General features: G+C 51.5%; 2 protein-coding genes across 3 annotated transcripts; one reads left to right on the forward strand and one right to left on the reverse strand.

Moving 5' to 3' along the window:
* Positions 1 to 1016: 1016 nt before the first annotated feature.
* On the reverse strand, positions 1017 to 18066 carry LOC128275381 (intermembrane lipid transfer protein Vps13D). The gene is made up of 11 exons (XM_053013861.1): positions 17970 to 18066; positions 16007 to 16746; positions 13435 to 15926; positions 13213 to 13355; positions 12526 to 12672; positions 9366 to 12457; positions 8842 to 9283; positions 7878 to 8755; positions 7647 to 7814; positions 1835 to 7579; positions 1017 to 1762 (listed from the first exon to the last, which is right to left on the reverse strand). Exons 1-11 carry the CDS (start codon positions 18064 to 18066, stop codon positions 1694 to 1696), a joined length of 14013 nt encoding a protein of 4670 aa, XP_052869821.1. The 3' UTR covers positions 1017 to 1693.
* A 1141-nt stretch (positions 18067 to 19207) lies between these two features.
* LOC128275077 (interferon-inducible double-stranded RNA-dependent protein kinase activator A homolog) lies at positions 19208 to 20754 on the forward strand. Of its 2 annotated transcripts, XM_053013459.1 has the most exons (5): positions 19208 to 19558; positions 19629 to 19749; positions 19815 to 20127; positions 20253 to 20396; positions 20506 to 20754. In XM_053013459.1, the coding sequence occupies exons 1-5, from the start codon at positions 19240 to 19242 to the stop codon at positions 20752 to 20754; spliced, it is 1146 nt and encodes a 381-aa protein (XP_052869419.1). In that variant the 5' UTR covers positions 19208 to 19239. The 2 variants fall into 2 exon arrangements, with proteins under 2 accessions (XP_052869419.1, XP_052869420.1); XM_053013460.1 differs by lacking the exon at positions 20253 to 20396.
* The last annotated feature ends 4921 nt before the right edge of the window (positions 20755 to 25675 follow it).

A 25675-nucleotide genomic window follows, 5' to 3' on the forward strand; every position in this document is an offset into this window, starting at 1 on the left:
CTCCACTCTGCTCTTTCGGGTGGTTCTTCTCCTGCGGCCCGCAATACACAACAGGGTGGATTGGCTTTCACTTTCTCTTTTTCCGGTTTCCACCAATTCCGAACCTCCGAGGAAAAGCGACGCACGATTTGGTTTCTCCCAAGGACACCGCGCAATGAATGTCACCTTTCGCACGGATTGAATTTCTTCTTCACAGCGCGGACATGGAAATCACAATGAATCACCCGGTCATAAACACAATTTCGAAACTGCTTCGAAATGCAGCAGGCTGGGTGTTTTTGGCATCAGGCTGTCGTCCTTATGTATGCAAGCTTTCCGTTCCGACTGGAATCGGACTACTCTGCGCTACGTTCGATATGGCGGATGAATAAACTAGAACCGTGCACAAGTAGGCAACACGGAGCGGCGCTCCTTCACGGGGGGCCGTTCAGTATTCTGCGACATTTTACAGCCGACGTCGGCGGATTGGTTTCCGGACCACTTTTTTTGTTGCTTTTTTCTCGTCGTCATTCGCGACGTCAGACGCAAGAATAATACGGAGCCACGGAGGGGCACGACGAAGAAGACCGTCGTCGTCGTCGTCGTCTGCCACCCTTCTCACCACCCGACGGCGCCCGTTGCTCGGGGGTTGGTTTCGTTCACCGATCCTGGGGCTCCTTGTTGACCAGCGTTTTGATTTTCGATCCGTTCGTACGGTTCACAACTTCCGCCTTCCGGGAACCCGAACGCGTTACGCACATTCGAAACAATCACACGCGACGAAAAAATGGGCAGCAGATTTGCGACGTCAAAGAGACCCCGGTGCGAAGTGTATCCCGCAGACGGGTGTGCCGAGCCTGGCTGTCAGCGCACCACTGACAGCCGGCAGGGTTGCATGGTGAATTGATCAACTGACAGCATCCTTTCGAATGGTGGAAAATATAGTTTGAGTTTACAAATAGTGTCGGGAAATGAACAAACTGTACTCGAAAATATTTTCGTTTTATGTAATTGATGCTCTTTATTTATTTCCAGTCTTGTTCAAAGCACGTCTTATCTTTCGAACTAAACCAAGAGTTTTTGTTATCACAGCAAACACAACACAGAATATAACTTTTTTTGTTCCAAGTCTTTAAGCAATGTCTGTCAATTAAATTGATAAAAAAATTTATTAACTCCTATAATTGCTCTTATCGATTTCGTTTGTAAATGAAAGGCATGAAAAAGGAACGTGGTCATACTTCGCGATGCCGGCCGAGGGCACAAACCGAACCGAAAACAAAGGTACATCAAGACCCTCCTTATCGGTAGCGAAATAACAAACTTACGATACGCGACACCGAAGTACAAAAATGATTGCTCCGTGAAACAAAACCTAACAAGATTCGTCTGAGTTTACGGTGAACGGAGAATTCGAGATAACATGGTTTATGATGGGTTGATGACGAGCCAATTTCGCCCGGTTTCCGTCGGCCGTTTTTGATCCGCTCTTTGTTTCACAATGGTGTCCTTACACGTCTTTTCTGCGGCGCTTTGGTGGGGAGGATGTGCTTCAATGGTCTTTTCGGTTTACTCTCTATCTTCCTATCACTTTGGGTTCGGTTTTACAAAAAACAGTGGCCACCGGTGGTACACAGCACCACCACATCGATAATAACGACGGCGGCGACGACGACGGCACCGACGACGACGATGTTCGCCATCGAAACGACCACTATTCGATCACAGGATTGATATTTAGCGTCTGCTCTCGCTCGTCGTAGATACACTTCGCAAAGTTCACCTGCCGAAGGAAAGGAAAGGATTTTATTCAAAGCATGAACCAGTACCTTTTTCCATTACGGTGGCCACTTACGTGATAACAAATCTTCTTCGCAATCTCCTCATTCTGGCAGCGTACTCTTGGGCGCTTCACCATTTCCGGTGCACTCGGGGTCAGTGACGATTTCGAGGGTAGCGAAAGGCAAAACTCAATGTACGTGGTCGTGATCGGTGGGCGCTTGCTGACCGTCTTGGTCTCAGTTCCCGTTCGCTCGCTCGTACCCGGTACACTAGTTCCCGTGGTGGTCGTTTCTGGGTGGCAGGAAATGATCTCGCTCATCGGATAGTGAAACACGATCATCGTCGTTTCGCCATTTTTCGAAAAGCCCCACACATTCTCGGCCGTCACGAGCAGGCGCATCTTGGAGTCTTTCGTGTCCAGCAGACACGGTTCGTAGGCCAGAAACTGTTCGCTAAAGTTGCGCTTGTTGATGAGGAACAGATAGTGCTGACCGGTGCTCTGGAGGTACGAATACGGTGGCAGCAGACCACCCGGTGCACCCGTTACCGTGCGGGGCAGCCGCTTCCGTTCCGGCAGAATACGGTTCGATCCTTTGCTTTGTTCGCGCACTGCATTGGCCGTTTCCGACGCGAGATCCAGCACACCGATCACCGGCTTCGTGACGGTTCCGACAAGCCCTTTCCCCAGGCCGGTGATGAAACCGGACAGACCATCGTTGGCCGTGCCCTGGTACGTGTGCTTAACGATACTCGTCACACCACCCAGCAGCCCGAACGTGAAGCCCCGGAAACCGGCCACCAAGTGGTCGCCGGTCGTCCCGCCGCCACTGCCCCCTCCGCCCGACACATCCAGAATACGTTGGCGGGTTTCGACGTGCTCATCGTCAAACACCACCTTCCCGAGCCCGTCCGAGATCGTCTCCGTCAGCTTGGCGGTCGAGTTGGAGATCCCGTGGGTCACGTTCTTTACCAGTGACGAAATGGAACCTTCGAGGAGCAGCCCCGAGAAACCCTCCGACAAGTCGTTGGCAAAGCCGAGCGGGTTGCCTAAAAAATCGACACTCCCGAGGATGGAGGCCGCGTGCCACTTCAGTTCCTGCTTGTAGTGTGCGCGGATCGCGTTCAGGTACGCGTCCAGCGTCTCGAAGTGATACTTGTGCGCAAATTGGTCAAAGTTAATGACCGCATCCTCGAACTTGATGAACGTGAAGCCCAGGTTGCGCTTAATCTCCGCGAACTCCGGCGTCAGCTTGCTTGCCGTCACGAAGCTCAGCCGTATCTGGGACGGAATGATGCGCAGGTCGCCAAAATAGTACCGCTTGACGTTGCTATCGAGCACCTTGTAGATGATCTTCTGCGCCTCGTAGTCCGTTTCGTCCGGCAGCGTCGTGGGATCGACCGTCGCTTTGGCGAACCCGAAAAACTTTACCAACCGCAGGAACAGGCGCTCCTCCAGGTACACCGCGATCGGGCGGATGCTGAGAATGAAGTGTTCAAAGATCACGGCATTCGTGTTCGGGCTCGGCAGTTGCCGTACGTTCAGCTGCAGCGAAGACGGCGAACTGCTTCCGGCCGATGATCGGCGCACGGAAGAGCCATCCGCAGCACCGCCGGCACCGATCGTATAAAGCATAATCGGGCAGGACGTTTCGAACAGCTGATTGTCGATCTGCATATCGCCGACACTGAAGTCGAGCGTGTTGACCGCCGGCGATCGGATACACTCCATGTGAATGTTCTCTAGCGCCATGTAAGCAATCTCCTCGCACGGTTGGTTCGAGATGAGCGACAGGCCGATACCCTTGCGCAGGTTTAGCTGCACGTGGTACGCTTGGATTGCTGCAGATCCAAGCTCCTCACCGTCAGCGTCCGGGTGCTGCCTCAACCGTGTTCTTGTGCGCAACGTTGCAGGTCGTTGGTCGTCCCGGAAAGAGTGACCCGCCGTTGAGCTTGATTGGGCCGTGGTGAAAATGTGCGAAACATGCTTCCAGCTCGCGTCCAACGTTAGGCCACCGATATCGCCGGCCTTTACGTCACGGATTTGGATCGATTTGATCGGACCGTCCATGCGATAGGCCACGGACAGGCAGCCCGAGCCAGGTCGCAGTTTCTGCCGTTCGATCGCTTGCTCAAACGGCACACCACACGCGGTGAGCACTTTCGTGTCCGCGACGCACATTCCCAGCACGGCCTCGGAGCCCGCGTGGAGACCAAAGAATCCACCGCGAGCCTGCACACACATGTTCGCATGATCACACATCAACCGGCCGTCCTCGGTGAAGCGCCACGTTTGCGTCGACTGACGCTGCCGATTGGCCGGCCGAACGACGAGCCCAATGAACTGCATCGGTTGCGGTGGCTTCTCCAGATCCAGCACGTACCGTCGTTGCTTCTTGCCCGGTTCACTGGGCGGTGAGGTTCCTTCGTGTTCGAGCTGCATTTCGTTGTTCATGCGCCACAGCTGCGATCGGTCACCGGCGTGCTTGCGCACCAGCACCACTCGGCCTCCGTCGACCACCCCCAGCACCAGCTGTTGGGCTCGCACATCAAATCCACCGGCCGTTCCTTGGCCGTCGAGTCGTCCCGTGAACGAAGTGCCGGATTCTGCCCCCGGTGTTTCGGTGAATGTTTGGGAGAACGCAATGTAGATAAAGTTTTCGTACATCAACCGGAATGGCTCAAACCCATCGAGCCGACAGTTGGAGTAATCGCCACCGGGGGCTTCCAGTTGCAGGTACGGCGCCCCGGTCGGTTCGTCGAGCACGTACGCGATGGACGAGTGTGGTCGGACGATCGTTTTGAAGGTGCTGGTCGCCCTGCCACCATCGGCCTGATGGAAGGTGATCGGTACGTGCGAGTAGTTGTCCAAACGAATCGGTGGCGGAAGAGCCTGTGCGTTGCTAAATACCATAAAATACGTCGCCCCTTGCAGGATGGTTTCGAGGCGCAAAAAGTGCATCACACCGTTCATGTTCCGGATATTAATGTACAGGCTGAGCCCCGTCCCGGCGATCGGAATGCCACCCGACCACAGACACTCGGGCACCTCCGGTAACCGGACGCACAGCTCGTGCTCGCGATCCAAACGGGGCCAGTGGAACGGAATGTGACAACCCGGTACGGCCTCGATGTACGCACCGCGTGCTGCCGGATCGTAAACGGTCGTACCACTGACCAAACACTTCTGCAGGACCTGCAGCGTGTAGCTGCTGCGATTGTACAGCTGGTAGCGAGGGGAAAAAGTGACGATCGATGTTTGGCCATACTTTCCCCGGGCTCGCCGCACTGCCACACCGATAATGAACGTTTCCGATGCTCCGATCAGCTGGCGGTGTTGCGTTCCCTGCTCGAGCTTGAACGGTTGGCACCACTGCAGTTGGCTGCCGAAGCGACGGCCCAACCGCATCGTCACCGCACCCGAACATCCCGGGTCACTGAACGCAAACATGAACGGCGTAATCATGCGCGCCTGTTCGTTCTCCGAAAACTGCCCGGCACACTCCGCGTCCAGATCGTCCTGCCGGAAAACGAGCGGTAGCCCAGTCCGGTTGACCAACCAGTACGGAGCACCGATCGATATCTGTACTCCGCGGCCGCGCACGACGACGATCGTGGCCGACAGACGCAACATGCGGGAGCAAACGTCAAACAGCCGCACATCGAGCGTGGTCGATCCGTACGTTCCGGCGGGAATCGTTATCTGACCCGGGTTCGGGTAGCTATCGAGCGTCACCGTCAGCACGATCGGCTGCTCAATGTCCACCTCGGTGATGCGTGCGGTTTCGGACGATGAGATACGGCCCTGGCTGCCGGACGGTAGCCGATACAGCAGATCGCACGGAAGCAGATTGTGAATGCGCACCGGTGGCCAGATGGTGATCACGTGCCCGGGTAGATGAGCGAGCTCCTTGGCCGGGTACGGTTCCTTGCGGATGGCCAGCAACAGTTTGCACATCTTGTCCCGTGGCCCACGGCAACTGCGGAGCTCCTGGTACAGCTCTCCCGGCTCGATCGCGTCCGACCACTGAACGCCCCGGTCCGTGAACTGAAACCCGTTGTGGGCGACCACCTTCGGGACGTCGAACCGTTGCAGCAGTGTCCAGCCAGCGTCGCTGGAACTGCTGTGTTGCGATTGAACCGGTGCCGCGGCGGCACCACCGGTGACCGTCACTGGAGACACAGAGCGGGTGTTGCTGCCGACGATCGCCTCATGATCACCGGCACCGATCGCCGCCGCATGGGAAACAAGCGGTCGAAAGTAGAGCACGGCGTGGACATGCGTGAGCGGCACATTGAGCAGCTCGTTCGAGTGCAGAATCAGCGTTTTGGTGTCGGGCCAGTGCCGTATGTTCAGGTGGCCGTACAAGTGCTCCAACTTCACCAGCACCGGCTGATCGAGTTTGTTGACCAACTTTAGCGCCGAACGCACGGTGATCAGCTTCTGGGCCGATCCTTCCATTGTCACACCGAACACGATGCGTGCTCGGGGCATTTGTGCGTAATCGGCCGCCGCACCACTGCAGAGATCGGGCCGGGCATGGCGGAAGTACGTGCCTACGCGATCGACCGACATCGGTCCCACTTCCTGCCAGCCCTCGACGCGCACCGCAATCTGGTGCAGGTTCACTTTGTGGCTATCGCGATGCCGCGCTTTATGGCGCGTTCCGTACGAAAACGTAGACAGACCACCGCCCGGTTCAACAAGCGTCCACCGTGCGTCCGGTGGGACGTTCGGTAGCGAGCTGATGGTGTTCCGGCCGTGCGATGAGTTTAACTCCGACGAGATGAGCGTCGTATACCAAAGCCGTACGCCGGTGTCGTTTTTCAGCGCGAAAGGAACGAATGGTGCGCGCTGTCGGAAGCAAGAGACTGGCGCGGATGCCGCTGAGTCTACCGAGGGTTTCCGCGGTGGCGGAGCGTCAACGTACAGATCCTGCATCCAGTTGTCCTTGACCAGCGTAATCAGCTCGATCAGCGTACTGGTAACGTTGAGCCGGAGTGTGTCGTTACTTTCTACACGCATATTCAACCGCCTCAATCCGCTCCCGCCAGCACCATCGCCAATAGCCAAGCTTTGGCCCCATTTCGCTTCCACCTTCCACGGTTCAATCATCGGTTCCCAGCCACTCAGCACTCGGTTGTAGTAGTCGATAGCAAACACGCCCGCTATACGGCCCGCGTTGAAGCCGGAAAACGTTGCCCCCAGGGGATCTTCACCGACGTCAACGGGGAGTACGTTTCCGACCCCGTTCACCGGTAGCTGTTCGGCCGTAGGTCCGTACACCGAGACTCCGGCTAGATCCTGCCGTAAGTCTAGTTTGCTGAGCGATAGCTCCACCAGTGGTACGTCCGCATCTCGACAGTCGTCGATGACGCAAATTGAAATGCACGGTGATTTGAGCTCAAGCGCCTTAATGCTTATTGCTTCACCTGCGCCACCAGTTCCACTTCCCACGCTGTTGCTGTGACTCAACGAACGAGCCGCATCATCGTTCCGCCGTGCCGGTTCTTTATTTTGTGTTAACCACAGGGCCGCCTCATCGAGCTGGTGGCTGCAGTGTTCCAGCGCCAGCAAACAGTCTTCACGCCGGAAGCCCAGATGGACGAGCTTTTCGACGGACTTCCGGCTAATTTCACCGCCGGAACCAACCGAAGGTGAACCGACTTCATTCGCTAGCGTATCCTTACGCCGAACGTGCAGCTGCTGGCGGTTGTGGCGAGCGTTTTTCGTCTGCTCCGGAAGCGATTCCAGCATCTGGCGGAACATGCGTACATCATGGTACGACAACCGGATGCAGAGTTGTTTTTGCATTTGGATCTACGGTGACGGAACAGTGCGCGTAGTGTGAGAGAAGAGTTTTCAATTAAAATCCCAAACGACTTACCTCCAACACGCCCTTTTTCACGTCCATATTGATGGTGACCGGATCGATGATCGACAGAGCAGTCCGCTCTTCCGCGCCCAGTATGCAGGAGAACACTTCCAAATTATTCAGATTGATCGACAGTGTTTTGTTCACCTCAAATGGCCGGTACGAAACGACGGTAGTGCTCTGCGTTTTTTTGAGGAAAAAGGATTATAAACTCAAATCGCAATGGCGTGCCTCGTGCTATACCTTCAAAATAACGGCATTCGTATCGAGTTGATCCGTTTTCTCCACAAACACCAACTCCGAATCGGTAATGTTCAGCTTCAGCTCCATGCGACTTTCTTCGGCGGGTGTCGGAATGCGCCGCGCAGCATCGATGGGGCTACTGCGAAGCGTGGCGGCCCCCATCAACGTGGGGCCACCGTCGCCCAGTAAATCGCTCATCACTGCGGCCGGTAAGGCCGGTGGCGGGTCCTCTTGCTGTAGAATAAAATCGCGAGCATTCTCCAACCAATCCAGAATGGCCATCAGACGCATGTTGTTCAGCAGAATGGTAAACTTTGTCAAGTCGCGCCGGCGACGACTGTGAATTTCCGCTTGCACCAGCTCCGTGCCCGGTTCACCGCGAATTGGCTGCAGAACGTTCGGGAAAACATTCTGCACCTCGCTCCCGGTGGGCATGGCGCTGCCATTACTGCCTTCGCCCGCCAGGAAGCGTGTGTCGATAAGCTGAATCTCTTGCGAAACCAGATCAATGTCTTGTGCACCATCACTAAAGCAATCGACCAGCAGCTTGGATTTGATGAAATTAACACAGGCCAGTGGCTGCGTTTGGGCGGTGCGGTGCGGTGTGTCCTCCAGCGTTTGCACCAAGCGCACCGAAACGTCCAGTAGCTCCAAGTGTATCGAAAGGTTCTTCCAAACGTCCTCCGGCGGGTGATCCGATGTCGTGTCGGCTGCATTGAGACTCAGTGTACTGTTCGGAATCGAGAAGGCGCGAAGGTACAGCTCGTCGATCTCTTCGCCAAGGTTATACGAAAGAAAACCCCGAATCAGCCTGTACTGCTGCAGGTCGAGCAAAGCATCCAGCTTCGAGAGCGTTCCGTAAACGGTGATATCTGGAACTGCACAGGAACATTTTTAGTTAACATCAGTTAGTAACACAACTACCCACGTTGAGAAGTTGCGTCCGAACGGTGCTGATACTCACCGGAATGACTGTTCAGTGAGTCCAAGTTCCGTTCCACCTCGAGCTTAAGGTGACATTTTTCTTTCAGCAGACTTGGCCCCTTTTTCACCAGCCGATAACCGCGCATATCGATAACGGCGTCCCGATCCAAACTCGCCGAAGAAGCCATCGTTGGCACGGCAATGAATCGATCGTCCGGCTTCTCCTCCATGCGGGCCGCAAAAATGTCGGTGTGAAACAGATTAACATGCATCACGTCGAGCACCTCACGGTCACCCGCACTCAATCGAAACTCGTTCGTTAGACGAAACTCGCCCAGATCCGCTACGATCACCTGGTGACTGTTGTAGCTCAGGGGTAGCAGAATAATCGGTGCTCCGGCATTGATTGCCAAACCGAGCTGCGTCGGTCGTTGATTGTGGTAAGCTCGCGCATCGGCAGGTTTTATTTTCCTCATCATAGGCTGCAAAGGAAGAGATATGGCAGATACAAATATAGAAAAATACAAATCACTTCTAATGCTTCATCCCAAACCCTGCGTTTACCGTTTGGAGGTGAGAAAATTCCTTAAAGAACAGTTGAATTTCAGCGATGAAGCGCTTCGTATGGATGTATCGCACCGACGACATTGCGATCGTAAGTTGGGCATCTTTCTGCAAACCGCGGGCACTGCCTTCAGCTGTACTGCCTTTGACCGCGTCGCGTACATACACAAAGTTGAGCGCCTCTGTTCCGGTGGTCGCAAACTTGTCCCGGTAGAGCATACCGAAAGGTGTCAGATCGCTCAGCGTAATCGATCCCAGGCTTCCCTCGACTTGTTTGGCCTGTCCTCGTTTCGAGATGGTAAGCTGTGCGTTTGAGACGTTTGCTTTCGCAATTTCGTACGTCGGTTTGGCCAACACCAAGCTCAGCGACCGGACTGATATTTCTAGTTTCGATTCTCCGACGGTAGCGGACGATGCAGCCGCGCCGCCAAACGGTTCACTGTTGTCATGGAATGACGAATTTGCGTCGTTGTCTCTCTGCCGATTGTCTGACATCGGATCGCCAGGTTGCGACGACGCTGACCTCGGTTCAGGCTTCTGCGAAGCTCCGGCGCCTTCGCCATTGGATGAATCCGTATCGTCCGAGAGGAGACCGAAAAAGTCCAGCAACACGAACCAACTTTCGACCGACACGATCAGATCGAGGGCATTGAAATCGATCAAACTAGACTGCTGCATCGAACCGAACTGCGTGGCGAACGTCGGGCAGGCCGGATCGATAATCACCGAGCTGTAGATGACCAGATTTTCCTCCGGATCCAACCGAACTGACCCGGGCCCCGGGGGTCTTTGTACCGACGGCGAAGGCGGCGGTGTATCCGGGCAGAGTGACTTATTGGCGGCCAGGAAAGCAAATCCCGTTTTATCTTCCAGATTGGTTGGCAACGAGTTCGGCAGGCCTTCCCAATTAGCTAGCAACAGTCCGACCAAGTTCGGGCACGAATGGGACGCAAACGAGGAGCCACTGGGACGGGCGGTCACCGAATCACGCTCGGCCGACGATACCACCATGTACCGATTCTTGGCCGTATCCGATTGCAGTAGATCCTCCATCAGGAGTGACCGTAGCGAGATCTTGACGTGCGTTTCGTACTGCGTTCGCTTGTCGAAGTCGACACAAAAGTCACGGAACGATATCTGCACCAATGCCTCGTTCCGGTTGCCGTTCAGTTGAATAATGAATGCCGGAAGCTCAAAGTTCACCCGTATGCTGATCTTGGCTGATCCTCCCGGCAGTCCTCGCTGATCTTCACCAAGGCTCGCCTGATAGAACAATCCCGGACGCACCTTCGTCGGGAGCGGAAAGGTGTGGAAAGACGATTCTTCTGCCAGCTCCGTTACCTTTTCGAGCGTCGTCGGAACTTCACTCGGAGGGCGCACCAGATCCTTCGGTATCGCAAACAGATTGTCGATCGTTTCCAGCAGTTGTTCGTACTGCTGACGTTTCAGCGAGAGCCGCAAGGGTTTCACTACACACCCCACTATCCGGAATCCGTCGCTAGCTTCGTCCCAGTCACTAGCAAGGCCTGTGCCGCCACCAACCTGCTGCTCACGCCATATCTCCAGACTAAAGATCGTATCGTGGATGATCGGAATCGCATTCTCTTTGCACGAGTAAAACTCCTCCGCCCGTGGTAGTCCCGCAAAACGGAACCCTCCCTTGCGGTTGGTGGTATCGAGCGAGTACAAGTTGATGTTTCGAAAGTCGATCCGATACCGATCTAGCTCCGTGCCTTCCGTAGCACCACCACGACCACCACCACCATCAGCCGCTAGGCTATCGATGAACTCCGTTGAGTCATCCTTGGCAAACCGAATCCGACCGCTATTGCCACCATCAAGGTTTCCATCAAGCGGTGGCAGATCGTAGAGTCCATCCAAATCGCTCAGATTACAATCGATCGACGTACGATCCGCACCATCGTCCTCCCGCAACCGATACCCACTAGCAGCACCGGGTGGTGTGTTCGTAAGGTTGATCACAATACGCTCGTGACTCGTGCCTGCCGTCGTTAGCACGTCCTCTTCTGGCTTGTTGCTAACGGTGATACGGCCAAGATGGGCCACCAGCACCTGGGGACTGCTGCTGCTGCGTGGCAAAATCAGCACCGGCGTTTCGAGCGTTATGTCCACCTTCAGCGTGTAGTCCGCGTTCAGCAGCACGTCTTGCGTTCGCGACAGGGACACCGTACGCTGTCGCCGAACACGGCGCGGCGACGCGTAACTGCTTTCCGGTCGACTGCTCGAAAGGTCCGTCCGGGATTGCACCAAACCGAGCGCCATATCCGTTGCCTTGTCCCGGATCGAGCGTGCCAGATTTTTCAGGTAATGCTTAAACTCCGTCGCACACCAGCTCAGCTCCTGCATAAAGCGAGCGCAGTGAATGAACCACACCGAGGCCATCTGCACACGAATGTCGATGCAGGCATTTAGATCCTTCGAGACACGAAACGAAAGCGCCTGCCGTTCTTCGTGCAAATGCTGCTGATCGATGCTGCCAGCACCGCAAGCGGTCGGCGAGGAATCGCGCTTGGGTCCTCCTGCCATACCGTAAACTTCCTGTGCCAGAGAAGTCATAAGATCCGGCTGTCCCCCGGTATCCGTATCGAGACGGGACGCTCCCGTCGTAGCGGTCTCCGTGAGGGGATCTTTGCCGACGGACAAAATCCGCTGATGATTTACACCTTCCGGGGTGAGGTCCAGTACCTGTAGACCCCCCAGTGAACCTTCGACCGTAATGTCCGTCCCGAGCGTCGCGTGTATCTTTGCCTCCGACATCGTAAAAGTACCGACCTTCCGGCCAACGAGATAGTTGTCGCGTATCAGGGCTCGCAGCACCAGCACGTTCAATCGATGGAAGTCAAACGTAATCTCGAGTCGTACGGGGGACGCTCCGTCGGAGGAGCTGGAATCCGAGTGGCGCCGGCTAGAGGTAGCTGCTGGCGGCACAACATGTGATGCTTCGGAACTGTCGGTAGTGGCGAACCCGGCTCCATGGAAATTGTGTCCGCTTTGTTCCGGTGGTGTCGGCATCGGTGTCGGTATGACTCGCTTAATGAAACCCAGCAGCTCGACGATTGTCTCTTGATTGGCTAGAGTGGAAAAGGAACGTGTGAATCAGTGACGCACTACAAAAGGTCGCACTTCTGGTCACACTTACCAATAATATCCAAATTGTTGAACTGTATGTTGGCCACCTGCAGCCGATCCTCAGCCCGCTCGGCCGTCACAAACACGATTTCTACCGTGATCAGCGCATCTAGATCGCCGAGAGGTGTCCAGGCCGCATTCCATATGGGAGAGGTTGCTGGTTTGTTTTAACAACGTTTCACAAAAAGAGGCACCCAAGCAAAAGGCAAACAAAACCAAACAAACCCCATAAACGGAATAAACGAACGAAATGGAAAACCCGCGCGCATGTCAGCAACGCATGATCGGTCCGCGTGAATATCGAATAAAATTGTATGCCAGAAAGAGGAGAAAAAGAAAGAGAAAAACAAACGAAAACATACTTTAATGCGCATGCAATTTTTGTAAGCAAAATAGGTAGAAAGTTAAAAGGTTCGAGCTAACTATAGTTGGTGCAGTTCGATTTGATTTTCAATTCAAAAACGTTATTCACAAAGAGATATTTTCTATTGATTACTAGCGAACGTAAGCAAAGCGATATTGAAACTGACACATTAAACATTACTGTACAAAATCAATGAAGATTACTGAATTTTAAACTGAAGAATTAAAACAACTTTTTTGTACAATCGGCTACCACAAAAATCGAATCACAATTTGCAAAATGTCGAAAAGAAGTAAAATGCAACAATAGATCCGCCACATCCGTTCGCTTTACCTCGCTGTAGATTGCTGAGCGCTTTGGAAATCGTAAGAGGACTGGTTGGTCGAATGTAGTCACCGTTCGGATCCGGCGGTGATGCCGGTGAGCACGGTGAGCATGGTTCACTTTGTCGTAAGCTTCCCGAAAGACTGTCCATCCTACAATCAAACAATGGCGAATGAACGAAACAAAGTCAATGAGTGAATATCCCACAGTGTGATGAAGAGTTAACATTACCCGACATGCCGATGGCTGGCGATCAGTAGCTCAAAGTCCTGGCCAAACGATTGCATTGCATCAACCAGCAGCAATCCGTGGACGGACAGAGTGAGGCTAATGTCCTCCGGCCTCTGGCTGTAGCCAGCCTTCACGCCGGACACTTGCAGTTCCGCCACACTTCGACCCCGTGACTGAACCTCGAGTGACATCTGATCGATGGTGAACTGAAACACAATAATATTCGTCATCGCATCCTTGTTCTGCACACCATCCGTGGCGCTATCATCCTTCTCGTCAGTTCCGCCGTTGCTATTTGCCGTTACGGTGTTTTCGTTCGCTTGTCTAGCGGCATTCGTTTCGCGAGATCTTGCAGCCGCAGCACTTGAGTCATCCTGCTCGACTGCTGTTGTCGGTGCAGGCCAACCAGATTGCGGTGGCATCGTGGCACTACGCGTTAGTTTGTTCACAAGCATCAAGATGGAGGACACTTTGTACTCGTTAATGTGTGCGTTTAGCTTCGGTAGCGTGCCGGAAAGTGTCAGGCTAGGGTACTGTGGATCGTTCGTGTAGACAACACGCCGTTCAACCTGCAGCACGATGCTGAACCGATCCAGGACGTGCAGGTTAGAGGTACCCTTTTGACTTGCCGCCGTCCAACGCTCTTTGGCGTGACACACCAACACCTGTAGGTCCGTCAGTTGCAGGTGGTAACGATCGTACAGACGTTGGTAGAGCTGATGTTCGTTCAGAGTATCTGCCAGCGGTTGCGCCGTAGCAGCGCCTCCCATGGGCCGATCACTTCCGCCCGGGTCAGAAAAGGCACTCACTAACGTGGGTGAGTTAGTGGTGCTCGCCTCGGAACCGGGTGGTGTCGAGCAGGGCGTCATAAATGCGTCATCTTCATCATTTTCCGTTACCTCCGTTGAGGTTGCATCACGGCGTTGCCACGAACTTTCGGGGCGGCCAGCAGCTGCACCAGCACCACCTTTTGCACTAGCAGGGCCACCCGTGGCAAGCGTTGCGGCATTTCCGACGCCGACGGCGTCAGCAGTTGCCGGTGATAATCCTCGATCGCCACCGTTTGTTAACTGCAGGCGACCAAAGTCCACAACAATGATCGTACTGTTGGTGCGATCGGCAAAGTTATCAACGAAGATGATCTGCGGGGCACAGATATCGAACTCGAGTGTCCACGTCGTTCGTTCGCTCAGGTGGCCCTCGATGATGTAATTCCAGTTGCGCATCAACTCCTGTTTCGTTTTGTTTTTCATGTCCTCCAACCGGCGTCGTGCATCGTACTGTTGGTGTGGCTTGACAAGGAAATCGACCAGCCACCGAACGGCGTCCATGTTGTACACGATGTCGAGCGATTTCGACTTCACCATTAACCGACAATCGGTATCGTGTGACAGAGGTTTCCGTTCGTACTGTATCTGAAAGATCGGCTCTATCGCGCCATCCGTTGGTAACGAACGCCGATTCCCACTGGCTGATGGTGGGGTAGCGGTGCTGAAAGAGACACCTTTGCCACCAGCCATCTGCTGTTGCACCAGTAACGGGAAGCCTCCTTCTTCCTTTTGCTGGGGTTTTACCAGATCCGGAAACTGTGAGTTTGGTGTCAGTCGATCCTTGATGCGGATCGAACCGAGTGACAGTCCGACGTAGTGTGACCCACTCCGGGGACGCGACTCCACGTCCATCTTGAGATCGTGAAACAGAAACTGGAGCTTTGGTGTCATCTCGAGGGCAGCGCAAAAGTCGAGCGTTCCGCGCTTCAGAATGAACTGGAACTTTCCAAACACAGCGTCCCGCTTCAGTAGCGAGTTTGATTCGACCGAACCGGCCAACGCATTCAGTATTTCGTCCTCAAAACTGCTTCCACCAGGGCTAAAGTCTTCGCCATTGCTGGGAGTTCCATCGGATGGTACCAAGAGCTGCGACTGGTCGTCCGTGGCTTGCAGTAGCATCGGCGGAAAACTATCATCGTCCCCGGCTCCGGGTGGTGTTCCGCCCGGCCCATCCTTTGCTCCGTTGGTAGGTGAGGCATTATTATTGTTGCTGCTATACCATCCCCACCATTGGGGGAAAAAATGAACCAACATTGTTTTGCCCTGGTTCGGTCCTCCACCGGCAGACGTCGGCGTTGTGACCATCGATTTCTCCAGCGACGGCAGCTGGGCCATGCAAACATCACGCAGCAAACGCAACTCGTCGAACGTTCGCTCGCGCTCGATACGATCCTTAAACTGCTTGTGCGTACTGGACAGGACCTCGTTCGGATTGGCGACGACACGCGTGTAGATGCGAATATATTGCAGATTGACGCGCGCCACCTCGTACGGATCGGTAACACCGAGATGACGACAGAGCCCGTGACACCGGACAGCGTAACGCCACCAGGCCCGTGGTTCCTCCCGAACAGTGCCCACTGGCCGGAGCAGCTTAAACCTCCGATAACGTGCGATATCGTCCAGACCTCGCACGCACTGCATCATTTGATTATATTGTATCTGAAAGGCGGTAGAAAAAAGGATGAATAATCAATAGTATGTCACTCGGGCGATGGACAATGGACTCGTTGACCACTTACATCACTGAGTACTATTTTAATTTCCTCCCAAATCAGATCGCACACCAATCGCGGCCGGCTGCGCGTTCGTAGCGGCGTTTCACTACGATCGCGCTGCAGCTGAGCCCGCACACTGATCGGGCTAATGATGTGGACCGTTTCGTCGACCGCTCGCGGGTCCCAGTACACGGTAAAGTTGGTCAGTTCGACCAGCTTGAAGGTGAGCTGCTGGGATGCCCAGTTGGGAGCGGCTCGGCCGGGAACCCAACCATCGTCGCAGCTTTGTGCCGACAGGGCATCGATCTTGATTCCACAGGCGAACCGCTGCTGCGGAATCGTCAACGCGTCCTCGTACCGTATGTGTATACCGTTGACGGTGAGCTGCAGGTTTTCGACGATGTTCGTCACCAGAGAAGTGCCATAATTTAGCCATCCGGAGTACGACGATGCGTAGTAGCTGCCCTCGGTGACGGGGGTTTCGCGTTGAGCGCGCCATTTTGCTTCGATTCGATCGAGTGAGGCCACCTTCAGGTCATGCTCGGTTTGCTGTTCCGCTTCGGCATTCCAGTTTTGCTCGAGATCGATCGGGCCGCAGGTCACGTGTACGTTGTCGATGTACAAACACCAGGACGCGGTCCGGAAGGCACGCACGGGAACGGTCAGCTTCACCTTCCCGATCGAGCCACTGACAATTTGCAGCGGTAGACCGAAGTGGCGCAACGCATCCTTTCGTAGGGGCAAATTTTCTAGCTCCACCTGACCTGTTAAAGAAATCAGAAAGGCAAACGGTTGAATATAAATCACTAAAAGAGACTCTTTTTGTAGCGAAAGTTCACCGGTGACATCAGTTGGCCCCTTTTGGCTCACGCCCGAAGGCGGCGCGGTTGAGTCATAACCCGTCAAACGCTTCGATGACTGAAACATATTGCTCCACCAGCGATTAGATGAACGTGCCCCATAGGCGTTCCCCGAAGCAAACAGCCGAAGCCGACACTTGAACAAACTCAGTCTGAGGGCGTAACAGATAATAAATAAAATGCTTCAACTATCTTACTATCTCCGGCTGAAGAGAGTGCTCGAACCACGGGACACTCGAGGGGGAACAGAAAGTTAGGGTAAAAAAATACCCGTTTCGATGGAAAATTATTACGCAAAGCGTGTGTCTTATCGCAACGAACCGCTTATCATGCCGGCGTTGGAATCATGTGGATCATCTTTGAAACATGGAAAAGATTACCCCAGACTGAACACGTTACCCGAAGTAAACACTAAAAATGTATCGTTAAACGGCAAATTATTGAAATGTTTAAATGTGCGAGCCATCCGCTGTGAAGAATGTGCCTAAAACGGTCAAGAGCATGATTTCGAAGGGCGAGGGACGATTAATTTAAAAAATCTTCTTTTCCAGCGCATGCAACAGGTTTCCGCACGCATTACAACCACGATCGAGTAGCCAAGGCCGGTTTTTCATTCATGAAAACCTTCGCTTCGCCCAAGGCGCCCAACGGACTCAGCAGGCCGTAAATTGTTACGCACACTGGTGGCCTGTGGAGCTTCTTGTTTTCATTTTTTAGACAAAACTACGTTGTAGCGTACGTAGTAAAGGCAACGGCGATTGAACCGTTGTTATGTAACCTTGAGGCGTGCGTTACTGTGTCTGCTTTTCCTTGTGCCTGTCCAGCGGTTTCGTTTCCATTCGCTGCCAACAATGGTTTTCAGATAATGTGGTGTTCTGTAGCCAATTTATTTGAAGGGGTGTGTAAGCAAGCTGGCCATGGTAGGGCGAAACACAGGGTAACCTTTGATCCCTCCGCCAGAATTTCGTCGTCATGGCGATAGCGAAAGCGAAATTAAGTGTCGTAATGAAAGTGGACATCAAATCATTCAACAGCAACATTCGTTGCCGATGGCATCATCATGCTCTGGGTGTGTGCCAAAAGGAGGTGCGCCACTGATGGATAGATGACCTGGGAGCGTTACTCACCCGAAAGCAGCGCAATTGTCAGCTGGGCGGTGTTAAGATTTTCCACATACTTCCCGAGATAGTTATTCAACACCCAGGCAATAAGTTCCCGAAGCATACTGCCGCTGGCCGCGAGGGCATTGGGCGGGTAAGGGTTGGTCTGCTACCTACACCGCAATTACTGGCCAATCACTGTCTAAAGACGGTCCAACGTTTGCTGCGCCACTAGCGCCTGAGAAACACATACACACACAGATAGAGGCAATTATAGAAACACCTTAGGCCCACAATTTCACTTCTATTGCGATGCACATCGTTATCCGCCTGCTGCAGTGACTGACGATGAAAACTCACAACCCTTTCCCTTTCGCGGAAGTATGAAACGATCACCGCACTCCGTTTCCGTCGCTCGCTAACCGATCCTTATATAACGCAGGAAATGAAATTTAAAGTGTTCACTATTCTGGCACTCGGGTTTCGACGCAAAAACTCGCTCGAAGTTAGCCCAGGAAGTTATGCACACACTCGGCAACCGTTGTGAAGACGCAAAAAAATTCGCACTGCGAAGCTCTTGTTTATTTCGTTTCACGAACCGATGACGAATGATGCAAACAATCTTAATTTCGCGAGAGCTGTTAGCGCGAAGCCTCTTTTGTGACTGTGTGCACGCACGATTTCGTGTGGCCAACTTAATGGATTTTCGTATTGTTTTTCTCATTTTCTCATTATTGTTGTTGACAGCAGCTGTCACGTGTTTGTTTACAATGCGACGCGCGTGCCTAGTGAGCGATGCAACCAGCGGACTAAAAAAGCCTCCGTTATCGATGGTGTGCCACCCTGTGTTTCTATCTGATAAAATATACACTTGACGGTATTTTCAAAAGAATGATGTGTTCACAAAATGCGTTGTATTCACAATGTGTTGTATTCACAAAAGGACAAAAAACATCCACGGAAAGAAAATCAAACGAACAGCTAGACTTTAATAATTGAGATGTTTGTCCACTAGGCACGCAACCAGGTTTGACGGGAACAATTAGGGACAAACGTCACCGACAAACTCCCGGAAAAAGTGTCCTTCACAACGCGTTCGATTTTTCACCGCTTTGAATGCAAAGCAGGTTTTAGTTAATATTAAGGATAAAGGACAAAGGATTGTACAGCCTGCAAACACTGGGTAGTCATCTCTTTATGCCGAGACGTACGTAGCATTTTAAATGAAAAGTTTTTTCATAATCCATTTAAGGATACAATTCACCGGCTTGAGGAAGATTGAAACTCGTGCGAAATAATGGAAGTGCATATGGAGCCCAACGATACGTTCATATCGGCGATTGATCCGCCTATCGGCCGACCTTGTCTTCAGCAGCAGGTGTTTGTGAAGAAAACGGCGCGCAACAAAAAACAAGCGAAGCCGGCAATCGTGGCCGTACCACTGGAGGAAGCGTTACGGACGGAGATAAACACCAATAACATGAAAACGCCGATATCGGTGCTGCAGGAGCTGCTGAGCAGGCGTGGAATCACTCCGCAATACGATCTCATCCAGGTCGAAGGAGCTGTCCACGAACCGACCTTCCGGTATCGTGTATCGTATCAGGATAAAGATGGTAGGTTGATGTCGCCTCTGGAGATTGTGCCCTTTCCTTAATTCGCTCTTCGTCTTTGGACACCCGGTAGCAATGGGAACGGGCAAGTCCAAGAAAGAGGCCAAGCATGCAGCAGCCAAAGCACTGATCGACAAACTCACCGGTATGTCGTACAACGAGCAACAGACAGGCCAGCTGATTATGAAACCAGAGTAAGTGAGCTCCAGAGTGCTCTATACGATAACAGATACGATAACAACTCTGTATTTGTACGCAGGAACCTCAACAATCACACTGCGATGAGCGCTGAAGAGGAACCAACCGGTAATCCGATCGGTTGGTTACAAGAAATGTGCATGGCACGGCGCTGGCCGCCGCCGATGTATGAAACGGAAATGGAGGTCGGGCTTCCTCACGAACGACAGTTTACGATTGCGTGCGTTGTGCTCAAGTTTCGTGAGGTGGGTGAGGGCAAGAGCAAGAAGGTAGCTAAACGCCAGGCCGCCCAGAAGATGTGGATACGGTTGCAGGATCAACCCATGGAGTCAAATCAGATCATGCAGCTTCTTGATGAAGACGGCAACGAAGAGGTAACAATAAGCGTATAAATGTGTCCGAACTTGCTGCGCGATCTAGAACACTCGGAATGCACACGCCACGCCGAGTATGACTCTCTAATTACCCTTTGACGGCCTTTTGTCTTCCTGTATTCTAGCTACGACCGAGTGGCATTATTGGTCGATTTGCCGGCTTAAAGAACGCCACCATACCGAACCTCACGACAGCCCACGGGCAGAAGGTATCACAGTTTCACAAGACGCTGAAATCGCGCGCTGGTGAAGCTCTCACCAACCTGCAGGTGTGCGCCCAAATTCAGTTCTAAATTTGGCCACTCGTTCGGGCACCACTCACGCAAACACTGGGTGTGACCATTTCCTTTTCCTTCCTTCTTTCTGTTTGATTTTTAGAACACAAGTCTAAGCGACAGTACGATCGATTTCATTCTAATGCTCGAAGACATCGCCAGCGAACAACGATTCGAAGTGACCTACGTCGATATTGACGAGAAAACACACAGTGGCCAGTTCCAGTGTTTGGTGCAGCTCTCAACGATGCCGGTGGCCGTTTGCCATGGCACCGGACATACAGTGCGCGATGCTCAGCTGCTGGCAGCCCGCAATTCGCTCGAGTACTTGAAAATTATGACCAAATCATGAATTCCCTACGCATCTCTTATCGTTTAAGGTACGTAGAAAGGCATGAAGGAAATCTTCCTCTAGATTCGTTGACAACAGTGACATTGACAGTGATTCTGCTGGCAGTAGATACAGACACTTTCGTGATATTGTGTTGCAGTGGAACGTTTCGAAAGGTCGTACTATGTAGGTTAGGCACTGCTCAAGTGTGTCCTCTTATCACTGATTAACGCAAACATACACAAGCAGCAGGAGCGATATGAACGATAAAGGAGCAGCAACTGAAGACTATGCTGAATTTGACCAGAGTAATGCGGCAACATTAAGCTGTGACTGCGTGGAAGTACCCTCCGCAGGATGCAAATAGGTCCTGAAACTTCTAGAATAGAGCAAGAAGGCGAGGAGAAGTTCAGGAAAGACGAAATCAAGGATAAAATGAAGGATTTATGCCTCCTACGGTGGCACACAATTTTTACTCGTCCTATTATTTGACTGTTTTAGGTTTCAGGTCGTTTTTAGTCAAGATATTTTATCGAGGAATCAAAAATTTCTGCCCCTACTGCAATGAAAAATAGTTTCGTAGGTACAAACTTTATTTAATTTATTTATTTAATTGAACAGTGTTAACAGTTAACAGCCCCAACAACAGTCACATGGAACCGTAATATGAAGCGTAATGTAGTCGAGTAAAAATGTGTGCTACCATTTGCATGCAGTAGTCAAGGGATCAGATGGTATCCTCGTACAAGCTATACTTTGCATGGAACTAGTGGATTTTATTTTCCATACAACTTGTCATAAAAATAACGATAAAAACAATTGATGGCATGCTCCTAATCACAGTGCATCCGGTGTCGAGCGAATGTTTTGGGTGTAATCCCCAAAACGGCGATATTTTTGTGTTACAACTGTTCAACGGGTCAGCATAGCGATAATACTGGGTCACGTCAAAAGTCTTGGCGCTTTTTTCGTCTTATTTTATGTGATTTTTTGTACTTTAAGAACTGTTTATAGAGTTTCTATTCAGCACCATAAATGAAAACCTTTCTTACCGAACTAGAACCTAATATAAACTTTTATTCTAGTAGAACTTTTCAACGAACATCTTTTCTCTTTTCCTATCGCTAGCCGATCACAAACCGCACAAATACATTTACATGACTTCATATAACTAAACAGATTCGTTTTTCTGACATGGTGAGCCGTAGAGTTTAGTACACGATGCATATATCTTACGTACCATCGGTACTACCGTCTTATTCTCTATTCATTTTCCATCCTTATTAGCTCTTACTGTTTTCAGGTTAACGTATCTTCTTAAAACCCCTTTTCGCTTGCATGATTTATGATGCCTTTTAGTATTGTATAGTAAAACAAAATATTGGGTTTTAACGTAGATCTCACTTTCATTTTTATATACATTCTTATTATATCGCACTTACCAACCATTAACCGCTCCGTTGAAGAGGTGAAACATGAAGGTAAAAAATTCATACGTATTCGTAAAACAACTCTGTATCGGAGAGCTTTGTGTGGCTAAAATACTAATAATATCTACTACTAATGGAATTTTATCTACACAAAACTAAAGTTTGAACTAAATTGATAATGGTCGAGTTGTAAAGTCACAAACATAAAGAGTACACGAAACAAAACTCTGCAGCAAGTCCATTGTGTGTAGGAAAATGGGCATTAATTTAATGCAAAGTATAGAGGTTGTATAATTATGATTGGAATCACCATTGTAACCGGAGGTGGAACTATGCAGTTCGCTATACAGTTGCAACCACAAAGGTGGAAATGTTTAGCTCAAAAGCAAATGATTTATGCTAAAATAATTGAAAATGTGGCCAGGTTTTTCATGCCAGGGTTTGCAGTTATTTAAAGAATCATGATCAGCCATCATTGTTGCAAAATGATATTAATAAAAAACAGGCAGCTGCTTGCCATCGATTCAGAATGCGTTTTATGATTTTTCTTTACTCAGTTCAGCTCAGAAAGAAAGTTTTCAAAAACAAAACCCTATTCGTGTCGAAAAAAAGAATAATCGAGATGGGAAATGGGAAGAATTGAAGCACAAAAATGCTCTGACTGATGCCGAAAAGTGGGAAAAAATATTTAGCAGAAAGCAAACAGAACGAAAGAAAGAACGCGAAATTCCGACATTCTTCGCAACAATTTGCCAGCGAATATTCAACCGAAGCTTCGGAGGCCCTGCCTAGCACTCGGAACGATTGCCACGTGTACCGATGGCGTTTGGTGTGAGTGCGTTTAGGAGTCTGATCGAATGCGCTCGGCACTGCACTCGTCCGCCGCCTGGTACGCAACCTGGAAGTTAGGCAAGGTTCAGAGGTCGCTTCGATTTCTTGTTGAAAAGCTTATCAAATATCGAAGCCATTCCGACGCGTGGGAAACGGGTTTACTTATGGGGACTGTATACGCGGCGTTGTTGCGTCGTTCGCCTGAGCTCGGAAGCAGTGCTCCTGGCAGGATGCTCTGGAAATGGGCTCGGGACGCACAAGTCATTGGTCGTAAATGAATGGAAGTTTGATTTTCGAATTAAGTTACCCGGCAACGGTACGCTTGAGCGATGGAATGCGGTTCAAATGCTGGGAACGAAACGACCAAGACATCGTAATCTCGGGATTGCCACAATTAATTAGACAACCACCACCGAAGCATCGCAGTAAGCAAGAAAGTCTAGCGTGGCAGCGTAGGGGTATGACAAATTGGAATTATTAGACCATGTGATGAGCACTAGGAGCTAGCTGGAAACCTGTGGAAGAGCGCAATTTGGAGATCGAGAAGCTCGTTTCCGAAATATCGTCTACCTAGCTTAATGATTTCACCCACCTTGTTTATTTTTCTAACTTATTCGATCCTGAATCAAAGTTTTCAGCTCGTTGCTGGTCGCCATTTCTCGCCAAACTCGATAACAATCCAATATTCTGATAAAAGTTTATTGTTTGCTTATTAAAAAGTGAATGCGCTCTACGGCAGCTTCGTTAGCTTCAACATTCGTAGTGCACGAACGATTCGTTGGTCGAACGAACGATGAGCCGGTTCCATAAAATCCACCACCAGCAAAAAAACACATAAAACACATTCGAACGACTCTGCGAAGCATATGCGAGTGATGAACTTTCTTATCATTCGTTGTCGATTCGTCGACTCCTGCCAACTCCGTCATCTAACTCTAGCGTGCGACAACAGCTTGCACAATCAGTCACGGACTCATCCGCTTGGAAATATTCCACCGAAGCTACAGCAATCAGACATGGGATACCGAGGCGAGGGTCTGGTACCATCCGGCGGTGCAGAAACCTGACGAAGCTACGGCGTCTGCACTGGAGCTACTGCGAACGATCTTGGGCAGCGACAGGCTGGCCGGATGCCTGGGGACAGGTTGGCCGGGTGGTTCAAAAGCGTTGCACTTCGTGGAGATGCTGTGTGGTGCAATCTGTGACGACCGAAGTTTGGCTGGTTTCTGCGAAGGAAAATTTACATACAATCAGATTGGGAAAAAGTTTCTGCCCTGCTGTCGGCGCAACGGATGATGAATCTCCCGTCCGTTCGTCCGTCGGCTGAAACGACGAAAAACGTGGGAAAAATGAAGGAAAAAATCCATCACAATCTCTGACTGGGCTGTTCTGGAAGGCAGAGCTCGGCGGAACAGCAAGCAGCAAGCCAACCAACCGTGCGGGCAGTGTATAAAACTGGTCCCAGCGATCGTCCGTGCCTGGCTGTACACGCTGTACACATCATAAATCTCGAACTCGTTCACCGACAGCGACAACATCCTTCAACCGTGCCGGATACTGAACATCGTTGTGCCGAGGTGGGTCGAGCGGAGCAAGAACTGTCGTATCTGTCGGATCAGGAAACCAATGTCGCGGTGCACTCCGCCGAGAAGAACGAGAAATCGAATAATCTCCGTAGGATTGCCTCAACCAGCAAGTGGAGCCTCTGGGCCGGATGTTGTCGGAGGAGCGCAGCGCTTCGGACGGCGGCGGGCAACAACTGTTCGGTTGGTTGAACTACAACCGGGCTGACCAAAGGACGCCACTGTGTGTCCGGTGGTCGTGTCGTTTTGTCTCCAGAGTGGTCTGCCTTCGAGTCTGGCAGAGACACGGAGTGACACGAAAATGGAGGCGAGAAATGTCGCCCCACCTCTCTAACTCGCTCGTGACAGTTTGAAACGAGACACAAACGGACACTGGTGGAGCCCGAGGGTCTCGCAGTAAGAAGAGTTGGTTTGTTTCAGTTGCAAAATAGACGAGACTGTTCTTGAATGGAGGCGCAATTACGTTCCCGGACTGTTTGCCGTTTAATAAAAATCATAGTTTTTGCTCTGCTCTCTTTTGCTGATTCTTTAAATATTGGAAACAGTCAACGTTTGACTTTCTCGCTATGTTTCACGATAGGTCCATTTGTCCTGTACAAACGTCTTCACTGTTTTTCAGCATTTTCTTCAATTGTGTTCAAGGCACATTAGAGTCATGCTTTGGTCGTGATGCATCACTTAAGCATGTTGGCCCATTCCGCCTCTTCCTGGAAATCAAATCCTAATCCTTTCTTGCCACAAAAGGCCGGCGAAAAACGGGCGCAAAAGTACTTTCCATACAGCCGAACCGATGCTTCCGGGGTGGCCGGAAAATTTGCTGACGCCGTCACCCTTGGGCCCACAGACAATACACGGATTGACCGCTGGTTCCGGTAAAAAGTGATGAGTTTGCAAACGCTTCACCATCACGGACCTTTCCAAATTGATTTTATTTCCATTTTTAGCTCCCGACGGCTGGCGCAAACTCCTGCCCTGGCAGGTCCCGGAGCATAAAGGAAGCATACCGACGGGGTATGCACCCCGTGTGCATGTGTGCGGAGAAACCTTTTAACCCGCCCCGTTGCCATCGGCAACAGGGGTTACGTCAGGGATTTGGAT

This window comes from Anopheles cruzii, chromosome 3 (genome assembly GCF_943734635.1).
Source record: "Anopheles cruzii chromosome 3, idAnoCruzAS_RS32_06, whole genome shotgun sequence".
Classification (NCBI taxonomy): Eukaryota; Metazoa; Arthropoda; class Insecta; order Diptera; family Culicidae; genus Anopheles; species Anopheles cruzii.

What these genes read in the sequence shown, in the direction of transcription:
- LOC128275381 (XM_053013861.1), bottom strand. Translation starts at nt 18,066, where the DNA reads ATGCTTCGGGAACTTATTGCCTGGGTGTTGAATAACTATCTCGGGAAG. An exon ending in TTAAAATAGTACTCAGTGAT is followed by an intron (nt 15,927 to 16,006) that starts GTAAGTGGTCAA and finishes ACCGCCTTTCAG; the next exon opens with ATACAATATAATCAAATGAT. An exon ending in CTCACTGAACAGTCATTCCG is followed by an intron (nt 8,756 to 8,841) that starts GTGAGTATCAGC and finishes GTTCCTGTGCAG; the next exon opens with TTCCAGATATCACCGTTTAC.
- LOC128275077 (XM_053013459.1), top strand. Translation starts at nt 19,240, where the DNA reads ATGGAAGTGCATATGGAGCCCAACGATACGTTCATATCGGCGATTGAT. An exon ending in ATCGTATCAGGATAAAGATG is followed by an intron (nt 19,559 to 19,628) that starts GTAGGTTGATGT and finishes GACACCCGGTAG; the next exon opens with CAATGGGAACGGGCAAGTCC. An exon ending in CAGCTGATTATGAAACCAGA is followed by an intron (nt 19,750 to 19,814) that starts GTAAGTGAGCTC and finishes ATTTGTACGCAG; the next exon opens with GAACCTCAACAATCACACTG.